The 10,883-nt window shown below is 35.7% G+C and overlaps 1 protein-coding gene across 2 annotated transcripts; it reads left to right on the top strand.

Moving 5' to 3' along the window:
* Positions 1-1,831: 1,831 nt before the first annotated feature.
* LOC125815457 (synaptotagmin-1-like) lies at positions 1,832-10,567 on the top strand. Of its 2 annotated transcripts, XM_049494932.1 has the most exons (12): positions 1,854-2,092; positions 4,874-4,972; positions 5,059-5,109; positions 5,207-5,330; positions 5,637-5,755; positions 5,884-5,985; positions 7,817-7,891; positions 8,215-8,291; positions 8,398-8,644; positions 8,729-9,079; positions 9,735-9,866; positions 10,251-10,567. In XM_049494932.1, the coding sequence occupies exons 1-12, from the start codon at positions 1,982-1,984 to the stop codon at positions 10,380-10,382; spliced, it is 1,620 nt and encodes a 539-aa protein (XP_049350889.1). In that variant the 5' UTR covers positions 1,854-1,981; the 3' UTR covers positions 10,383-10,567. The 2 variants fall into 2 exon arrangements, with proteins under 2 accessions (XP_049350888.1, XP_049350889.1); XM_049494931.1 differs by having other exon boundaries at positions 1,832-2,092; positions 8,398-9,079.
* Positions 10,568-10,883: the final 316 nt, after the last annotated feature.

Raw genomic sequence — 10,883 nt, 5'->3', positions numbered from 1 at the left:
AACTAAATGCTATGTTTGCAGGATGGATCCTCCTTGGATAACCAAGGCTAGAGGAAAAGACAGTTATACTCGCGGAAGGGGAAGATCATCCCCAAGTTCATCAAGATCATCATACAGATCTTCATCATCTAGTACTCCAATTATACAAAAGGGAGGAATGAGTTTATATAACTTAAACTCTAGAGCACAAGAAAAAGCTTCATCATCAATACATCTGGAAGATATTCCAGAAAGTGATCCATTATATGTTAAACTACAGGAGTTTATAACTCAAAAGCAGGGTGATTCTTTTGCTTCAATCGCCAAAGAAGAAGTTGATGATATCAAAACATATGAAAAGGTAGAAAAAAGAGAAATGATATTTCTCTTAGAAAACTCTGACATACAGAGAAGAGAAGAACCTTGGAAGATATTCCAGAGGTATTTAGTTAATGGGCTTTATTTCTCGGGTGAGTCATACAAAACTCGGAAATATTATGAGACTCTGCTAATAAGCACAGGTGTTGAATTTCAACATTTTTCAGGATATAATACAAGTGAGAATGTTTATAACTTCTCTAAAATGATTATAAAACACATCATTCATATTGAAGATTGGGGTATTTCCTCAATGACTGAAAGACAATTCAGTCTAAACAAAGTCATGGTAAGTTTTACCTATTGGGATTATATTCAGGCATTTAATAAAGTTCTCTGTTATAACAATGAGAGGCATAAACATACTTGGTTTATATATATACCATCAAAGTTCCAAGGCTCTGATACCAACGATACAGGATCACTGATCTGGCGGTAGTCCGCCAGGTCATAGATCAAACAAGTCAATATCCTTAGAGGTAGTCCAACTACATAAGAATCGAAATACACAAGAATTTTAACATAGTTTCTCAGACTGCATGGTTTAATTATTTTACCCAAGCAAAGGGTCTGTCAAGAAGCTAATACATACTTTTATTAAGCTTATTGTCTGATAGTTCTAACCGGGTATGAGACGCCCTACTTATCAAACTCAATTTCAGGCTAAAAACCACGGCTCATCAGACGGAGTCATAAAGACAAAGCCAATAAAAGTAGTACTAGATCTGACTGTACCTCAATCTCGGAACCAAGTCGAGAAGCCATACTAAAATTCTTCTATATTTAAATAAAGCTTAGTGATAAACCAAAAATAAGGGAACGCATGGTGTTTGATTAGAGTTACAATATATCATAATAATATAAGAATTAATCACGTAAAATTTTGTTATGTTTACGTATTGCTTATTTCATTCTTTATTATAATTTATATATGACAAAAAAACACGTAACAAATATTATATTAATCATTTATATTTTATATTTTTTGAAAAAATGAAAAATATGATAAGAGTATAACTTATGTTAAATGTAAATGTAGATAAATATTATTACGTAAGAGGTTATTTTTTAAAATTTATTTTTAAATACCGAAACAATGTATAGGGTTATGCAAACTTGCGCAAAAGAAAAAAAACCTCATCATTCGTATGTAACCAAATTGACCATAGTAATGAAATTTAGGTGACTTTAGTTAGTGGGGCCCTGCTAGCTTGCAAAAAACGTCGGCAACCCAAACGGTTAATTAAAAAGAAAAAAAAGAAAGAAAAAAAAACGCGTACCCCTAATATGTATCGCCGTTTCAAGAAGTTTTACGTGTCAGTTAATTTGGACACTATTCCTTTAACCGGGAGCGTCCTTTGCGCTAAAGCTTGTCCGAAATATCTTATATATAAATAGTTGAAAAGACTTGAAAGGACACGGTTTATATGGCATTGCATGTGCCAAAAGAACTAGAACATGCGAGGACATATTCGTCCTTTCTTTACCTCTAAGTCGAATGGCTTCTTCTAATCATAATAATGGCGTTGGCATATATGGTTAAGATTAAGAGAAAAGGAATATCAGATTCACAAATATGCTTTTCTTGAGTTGAAGAGTTCAAGGAGAGTAGAGGTTTTCTGAGATGGGTTTTGTGAGTACGATTTTGGGTTTTTGTGGATTTGGAGTTGGGGTTTCATGTGGATTGACGATCGGTTACTATCTGTTCATCTATTTCCAGCCCTGTGATGTTAAGGTTTTGCATTCTTCTGTTCTATTTTTCTGTTTTTGTTTCAATTGCTACATTCACTATGGGTCTACGCTCTATTTCATGTGTTTTCCGTTACTATTTGCGTTGTGCCGATCGGAAAATGAGGAAAGAGTTACTTGATTTTGTGGGCTAACAGTTGAAGGAAGAATTTAAGTTAATTCTGCATTTGTATTCCAGTTAATTGGAAATGGAATGTGGATAGGAAAAACTGCATACAATTTTCCGATGTTATAGGGACTTAGGCTAGGATAGTTGTCTAAGTCAAACCATAGTTGACCTAATTTACTAGAGGCAACTCATTTGCCCCCTTTGAACTTCTGGGTTCAATTGTGTGGTTTAGACAAGTACACGATGCGTCATTGCTACTAAATTGGATGTTTCAGTTGTTGCCTGGTGTATGAATAAATTTAAGTGCTGAAAATGTTCACTAATTAATATACTAGGAAGGGAGTATGCAGGGGTCAGTATTGTTTCTGGCTTCTAGGACTTTGATAGTAGAAAAAAGATGTTTAGAAGTTCAAAGTGGGCAATGTTCTAATAACCCTAATTTGGTGTACTGAAAATTTTCATTTCACAAAGACACATATTTTAGGTTTATAAATCTAGAGTTGTAAAATGGACAATCTTAATAGGAAATTTAGAAGACAATACATACACTCTACTTAAATGTTTTTATAGAGGTCAGGCGTTGTTGTCTTTGTAGGAAATAGAGTAGTACAATTTAGAATTAATAGATCACATGGATATGGACGCAGATGTTATAAGCATTTGTTATACGATTAATAACTAGGAATAGCAGTGTCTAAGTAGAACCATTTGAAAAATTTGTGAGATATATCAAGCGAGAAAAATGTGAACTGACTAAGTATATTTTTACTCTAAAGTTTCCGATTTCTTTTCAGAATAATACCTGCATGCTTTACCGGACATCACTAGTTGTGTTTTGTTGGATTGGTCACTGTTTTACTTATATCTTGTTTATGTGTTAAGTAAAGGTAACTTACTTGCACAATTTGTTTCAATTAGATTCAGTCAAATATCAGGTGAACCTTGCATCCAACAAGTGCTTGCAAAACTATAACAGCCTAGCAATAGGTTTTTCCAACGTTGTGAAGAAAATAGGTGAAACCTAGAAGTTAGCATGTCAAATAAACCGGACTTATTTATGTTTTTCTCGAGACCTTTTTATTAGATGGGTTGGCCAATACTCACTTGGCTGTTTGATTCATCCACTTGATAATGATATTTTTGGATTTAGTTTCTTAACGAGATGGCACACAATTCAACATGCTATTAGAGCAAGCAAAGGTCTTCGGTTCAAATCTAACCACAACCCTTCATAAAAGAAAGATCCCACGTGTTTGACCCATGAAAGAATCAAACCTTCACATTAGGAGGCTTGCTAAAGACATAATTAAGTAAATGAACAATTGTACTCTTCAATAGTTCAAACTTTTAGATGTGACAATCACACAATTCAATATTATATTAGAGTAGACAAAGATCTAGGGGTCATGTTTCACAATTACATATTTGGATTTTCACCCAGGTAAAAGAGAGTCTGAACGTGAGGGGATGCCTTGAACACATTATTATTAGTTTATTACCTAATCACACATCTTTCGATCATGTGAAAGGTTATATGCTTTCAAAAAAACAAGTTTAATTTCCATTTTTCAAATTTTGTTTCTTTTTTGACAAATAGGAAGTACATATTTCCAAAATATTTTGTAATTTCAGCATTATGTTTGTAGATAATTTGACTTCTACTTGATAATACTTATCGATGTTTGTAAATGAAACATGAGTTTCACAGAATCATCAAGCATGTTAAGTTGGGAAATTTCTCTGTCAGGTCATTGGTAGCGTAAGACATGAATGAGTAATTTTATACTCCTATCCTTCTTTGTATAAAATCTTTCCATTTTTGAGATTCTTCAATAAAGAGTTTTATCTCTTTCAAGAGGGTGGAAGAGGAACGCCCCCCCCCCCCCCCCCCCCACACACACACACAACACACAAATACTCACGATTAAAACGAAAGATGAAAAAGTAGCCAAGAGAGTATCTAAGTGAGGAAGTAAACAGATACTATAACAATAGAAAGAAATAGATGAAACATTTTGCAAAGAAAACATTAACTCTTATTTTCATTTTGTTGAAAGTATATCTCATTAAGCTATACTTAATAAAAGTTATCAAAAGAATCTTAGGGGTGGTGCTTTTATACAATCCAATGAACGTCCTAAATATCCAACTAGCAAGCTAAAAAGGGTAAAAAGATTTTTCTTAGTCGAGTATCACCTTTCTTGGTAAGTACTTTCTTGTGGAATCATGTCTTTACTTTATGCTTTTTGGACTGTCCAATCATGGAGAGTGCTACCACATCAAGATGAATGATCCTAACCTGTGGACGGCTATGGCTCAAAGTATTTGATACCATTTCATTAGTAGTAACACTAATATTATTCTATAAAATTTTCACAAATTGCAGAATTATTTAAACCGGCTTTGTTAAATTTTAATGTGATGCTTAAAAAATTAATTGTAAATGTCATAACTTACCTACCAATCAAATAAATTAAAACAAGAGGTCACAACTTAGTTGGTTGCATCTGTCTCATTTAAACAATTTCACTTATTCTTCAGTGTATTTCATTTTTTTCCTGTATCTGTTTACTTACAGCTACTTCTTTTTAGTTGTACCCAATAAGTATTTTGTCCCTTTTGTGGCTGAACAGCTAATGGATTTCTTGTAAATATCAGGACCCTGTTATTCGTCCATTGGTTGAGCGAGATTCTAAAAGCTTGCAGCAGTTGCTGTCTGAAATTCCTCTCTGGGTCAAATGTCCGGATTATGACCGTGTAAGAATATTGAGGCCTTTAACCTGCATTTAAAGTAGCTCATCAGTGAATATATTTTAATTTGCTTCAAATTTTCTGAACATAAGGTGGACTGGCTCAACAAATTTCTTGAGTATATGTGGCCTTACCTGGACAAGGTACTTCCATGCCTGAACAACATTCTGGATTATCTATCTCCTCTATATATTTGTTAAAGGGAAATAAACTAACTAGTACTCAACTATTTTTAAACAGGCAATTTGCAGGACTGCAAAAGATATTGCAGCACCAATTATTGCTGAACAAATACCAAAGTATAAAATTGATTCTGTTGAATTTGAAACACTAACTTTGGGGTCCTTACCTCCTACTTTCCAGGGTTAGTCGTTTTCTACGTTGATGGACAAATTTTATTTTATCTTTTTTTCCTCTTACGTGGTGCTGAGATTAATAGAAAAATAATACGTAGCATAAGTTATGCTTTGCCTAAAATGACTTAAACTTGTCTTTGGAGAAAATTTTATTAACTGATTATTCTCTCTCTTTGAGTCTGCCGTGTGTCACTTTTTTGTTGATCCATTTATTTGTTGAAATTCATGCTCATATCTAATTTCAAGGGGTTAAGCAGTTGAGTGAGAAGTTATTGTCATTCTACTCAAATTCATCCGATGCTTCTATTTGGCAGGGATGAAGGTTTATGTTACTGAAGAAAAAGAATTGATCATGGAACCATCAATAAAGTGGGCTGGAAATCCTAATGTTACTGTTGCGGTCAAAGCATTCGGATTGAAAGCAACTGTTCAGGTTTTGCATTTTTCCTCATGTTTTACATTTTGATGATATTTTGACCCAACAGAATGCCAACAAAAGTCAATTTCAAAAAAAAGAATGCCAACAAAAGCAAAATTTAATTGCTTGAGTGGATATTTCAGGTTGTGGACTTGCAGGTTTTTGCAGCTCCACGTATTACTCTGAAGCCTCTGGTTCCAAGCTTTCCATGTTTTGCCAATATCTTTGTGTCCCTCATGGAAAAGGTAGGCTATGCATCTGAGACTTTTTTTTAGGAGTAGATATACGTGTGGGGAGAAAAGAAATAAACAAAGAGATTTTTGTGTGTGGGGAGAAAAGAAATAAACAAAGGGATTTTTGTAAAGCAAAGCTATTATGTCTTGTTTCCTTGTGTGATCATGTGGTTATATCGTTGGCATGTTTTCCACTCTCTGATTACTCGAGAACATAGTTGATGGTACAATCATCTATGAAACTATCCCCTTTTTTCTTGTAAAACAAAAAGGAGTTCTTGTTTTACCCCAAGAATGTTGGTAAGGAGGAATGATCTTTCTATATTTTTTCATTCAGCTCACTATTATGGATTAGTCTCCTATATGTTTTATTCTAAATAATACAAAAGAGATATTAGTATAATGATACTGTTTTAAGAAATTGTTCTCCAAGCTGTTTTCACTCTCCCAATCTTTTCCATCTCAACATTGCTTTATCGCCTGATCTTGGTAGCTCCCATGGAATGTCAACAAGGAGAATAATAGTGTGCATAACATAGATGAAAAGCTGCAGTGCAACATGAGGTGGTATTTGTCTTCTCCATATTCCTTTACGATCAGCTCCAACTCCAACTCATAATGTTTGACCCCTCTTCCGTGGACTATCCCCCATTAAAATTGTCTGTGTTGCTTACCAAGTGGAAACAACTACTTTTGCGTTGGCGTGGTACTTCATAAATTCCTTCACACCTACCTCTTTTCTTTTTCTTCTCTGTTAAACAGTCTCTTTGTGTTACTTCAATTGAACCGATTTGACCCTGATTGACTTTTCCCATGACCCTCTCTATATCATCTTGGCCATGCCATCTTCTCCTATTGATATATTTGCTGAGAAATTCCTCCGCCTCATCTCACTCCCAATTTCAGTCTTCTATTGGCTTTCTGAAGTCCACTATCCACGCGATCCTTCCGGCATATACCTACCCACATAGTTGGCTAAAATAGCTTCTCAAAAAATAATTTACCGCACCATGGTTGCCATTTCCCTTGCCACAAAATGTTGCATGCAGCGATGCTTCCTGGAGCAGAATTGGTTGCTTAGGTTGAAGTTTAGTGTATCAAAATGGCTCCATAAGAATGCAGATGCACGAGAGATGATAGCACATGCCTACAGCCTTCATTGGTGTCCCTACTGCCAAGACTGGGAGAACGGCATGTTTCTGAGTTGAATGTATAGATGTCATTGGTCAGGGGAATAATCGAGGCATTGATTAGAATTAAAATGATTCTAAATATGCTGATAGGGGCAACCTGCTCTAGATATCCTGGATATTGCACAGCCTCTTTGGTCTTGCATTAATATAATATATTTATGGACTCACTTCAATTTATTAAGGCACATTCATTTTATTTTTTTGATAACCGAGAAATCCGTCTGTGACCCGCCCTTTGGACCAATCACAGCCTTCTAAACTTGGTGGATAATGGGCCCGCCCCTCTACCCTTCTCCACTTAAATATCGGGCTTTGCTTTGCATGGTGTGGGGCTTGAACTTGCGACCTAAACCACAAATCCTCCACCTTTTGCCACTTGAGCTAGGCCTTAGGGGCATTAAGGCACATTCATTTGTTGACATTCATCTTAGTAGAATCTTATTTTTTGAGAAAGGTAACAGTATATTAATGTCGGCATCAAGGCTGTGCTTAAGCAATATTTACAGTTCGAAAGGCAAAGATGTATGTCCTTGTCCTATCTTACAAGGAGTCTATGATGTCCAGTAAAGATTCTGCATCTTCCGTTTAGCTTTCTTTAAGCTAAAAATGAAACGAAAACATCATCTTTGTACATTCTTATTGGTTTGCAGCCACATGTTGACTTTGGATTGAAGCTTTTGGGGGCTGATCTTATGTCCATCCCTGGCCTGTACAGGTTTGTCCAGGTACTACAGTTTCTAATGTCCATGGTCTTCTATTTCTTTTTGAAACAATTTATGCCTCTCATTTGCTCTATTTTGGAATAAACAGCCTGGATCCTTTCTGAGATCTTTCCTGTATTTTACTGAAGACTGTAAGCATATATGTTGCTTAGCTTCTAAGGTTAAGAATACTTGGAATTTCTTATCAAAACTTTGAGTATAGAGATATGAGTTAAATGACGCAAAGAAACTGCTATAACTGCATGTGCAGGGGAGAACACTTCTGTTGTAGACTTGTAGCTATGGCCAAAAGGTATAATATTAATATCGGGGAACTCTTTTTGCAGGAGACCATTAAAGATCAGGTTGCTAACATGTATCTTTGGCCTAAAACTCTAGAAGTGCAGATATTGGATCCATCCAAGTATGTCTTCTAAACTTCTAGATTTTGTTATCATATTCTTCATCCAAGGTTTTGCTACCACTTTCAGTTAATTGAATAACTTTGTTCTCACTTTCCGAACATGTAGAGCAATGAAAAAACCTGTTGGGGTCCTGCATGTGAAGATTCTGAGGGCAATGAATCTGAAAAAGAAAGATCTATTGGGTGCATCTGATCCTTACGTAAAACTTAAGCTCACTGAGTCAAAACTTCCTTCAAAGAAAACCCCTGTAAGGCATAAGAATTTAAATCCAGAGTGGAATGAGGAATTTAATATGGTTGTTAAAGATCCAGAATCGCAAGCATTGGAGCTCTCTGTTTATGATTGGGAGCAGGTAAACTTTCTAGTTCCACGATACACATTCATTTTTTGGTTCCCTCTTTGTGCTATCTCAAACTTCACCCCCTTCTTTATTCAGATTGGCAAGCATGATAAGATGGGCATGAACGTTATTCCACTGAAAGATTTGACTCCTGATGAATCAAAAACGATGACACTGAATCTCCTAAAGAATATGGATGCGAATGATGCTCAAAATGATAAGGACCGTGGTCAGATCATGGTGGAATTAACCTACAAACCATTTAAGGAGGATGAGTTGCCGAAAGATTTTGAAGATAATGATGCAGCACATAAGGTTCCAGAAGGAACGCCACCAGGGGGAGGCGTCCTTATGATTATTGTCCACGAAGCTCAAGATGTTGAAGGAAAGCACCATACTAATCCATATGTCAAGATTCTTTTCAAAGGAGAGGAGAGAAAAACTAAGGTACAAAGTTGCCTATTTTTTCTAGCCTTCATTGGTCGCTCGTTGGCTGGCAATACAAATTGGTTGGATATATATGACTCTTTTCTCACTCATCTTGAACCTTTCAACCTCAGCACCTCTACCCCACAAGTGTTTAGTCTTCTTGCTAGCCTCGGGGTATCCATGTTCTCTAGAATTCACTCCCTGCTTTCCAGAGTGCTTGATTACTCGACCACTTCCTAAAGAACTGAAATTGATAACCTATCTAAACAGTAATTTTACCCTTATGCTTATCAGGTTATGCCCCCTAAACGAGGATAATGATGGCGTTTTTAAGAGCCTTAGTTGATTTGAAGCAACTGATAATTTTCACGTGTTAAAAGCACATTTAAGTGTTGAAGCTAATTTAAGAAATACTTTTATGTGTTTGGATAGGAGTGTTGAAATTGATAATAAATACTTAGATGTGTTTGGTAAATAAGACATGCAGAAGGACTAGCAACAGAAACTGCTGCAGGTTCATTTACTTAAAAACTTTGTTTATGTAGGTTTTCTGAATCTGCAGTAGGTATTTAGGTGTGACTTTGACTATGCAAGAATTTTCCTGCATAGGTCTATATTATGTCTAATCTTGCTCACATTTCATTAGACGTGATTTTATCCACCTTGATTACAGCAAGTCAAGAAGAACAGGGATCCAAGATGGGGAGAGGAGTTTAATTTTGTGTTGGAGGAGCCTCCTGTGAATGATAGGCTGCATATGGAAGTTGTCAGCACCTCTACAAGGATTGGCCTATTGCATCCTAAGGTACATACGTTGCATTTTCTGTTGTTTCTATGCCTATAGGCCTAAGGGAGGAACGGTGAGTGGTGCAATTAGTATTTCTCTGGAAACTTGAGATTACCTTTTCGAATATGATGTTGAAGTGTATTGCAGTCAATAGTAACAACACCACATAATTGGGAATTGAAATGGTGCATCTTATCTAACTTATTTTTCAAAAGGTGAACCACAATTGTCATTTAGTGTGTTACTCTGTAAGGATGAAATCACATGCATTCTTGCTAGATTAGTTCTTTTACTCCAAGAAGGATGATGGGATGAAAGGGTGTTTCTTTCCACAATCTTGGTTTGTGTTGGAGATTGCTTTATCAATGACTTAATTGTTTATATACTTTCTTCTTAACGCAGGAGACATTGGGTTATGTTGATATAAATCTTTCCGATGTTGTTAGTAACAAAAGGATCAATGAAAAGTACCACCTCATTGATTCAAAGAACGGTCGCCTTCAAGTCGAGCTGCAATGGCAAACTGCTTCTTGAGCTAATTGCAACTTCCATGCCTGAAAACTTTTTCTTTTTCTTATGTTTTGGGTTTTCTTGATTCTTCTTTTCATGATGGATGTTTGAGGAGTGAAAACATAAATATTTCTTTTTTCAATTCTTAAGCTGGAATAATCTCTGCAATTGTTTGTACATTAGTACATAACAACCTTGTTTGATTAAAATGTTTCTTTTTTGGTTGTTGCTCATCTGTATTTTGTTTTGAGGCTACAAGGGTTTTGGCATAGAATCTGTTCCCCCATGAAAGACAAAGGCGCAGCTTGAAAGACCGCTTAGGGGTCGTTTGGTGTGAAGTATAATATCAAATAGTCATGGGATTAAATTATAATACCACTAAATTTGTTGTTTGGTTGGCAAGTCCGGGATAACTTATCCCGGAATTAATAATTAGTATCGGGATAAATTATCCTTCCCCTTGGGTGGTATAGTAATCCCAGGATAACTTATCCCGGGATAAAGTAAGTAAATATAAAAAATGTC

The sequence above is a fragment of the Solanum verrucosum genome, unplaced genomic scaffold (genome assembly GCF_900185275.1).
Source record: "Solanum verrucosum unplaced genomic scaffold, falcon-dt-bn FXZP01000261.1, whole genome shotgun sequence".
NCBI lineage: Eukaryota > Viridiplantae > Streptophyta > Magnoliopsida > Solanales > Solanaceae > Solanum > Solanum verrucosum.
This window is presented reverse-complemented; position numbering and strand designations above follow the sequence as displayed.

Excerpts from the sequence above, each read along its gene's own strand:
- LOC125815457 (XM_049494931.1), top strand. The coding sequence starts at position 1,982 with ATGGGTTTTGTGAGTACGATTTTGGGTTTTTGTGGATTTGGAGTTGGG. Across the intron at positions 5,110-5,206 it reads TGTGGCCTTACCTGGACAAG|GCAATTTGCAGGACTGCAAA; the intron begins GTACTTCCATGC and ends ATTTTTAAACAG. Across the intron at positions 8,292-8,397 it reads CAGATATTGGATCCATCCAA|AGCAATGAAAAAACCTGTTG; the intron begins GTATGTCTTCTA and ends CCGAACATGTAG.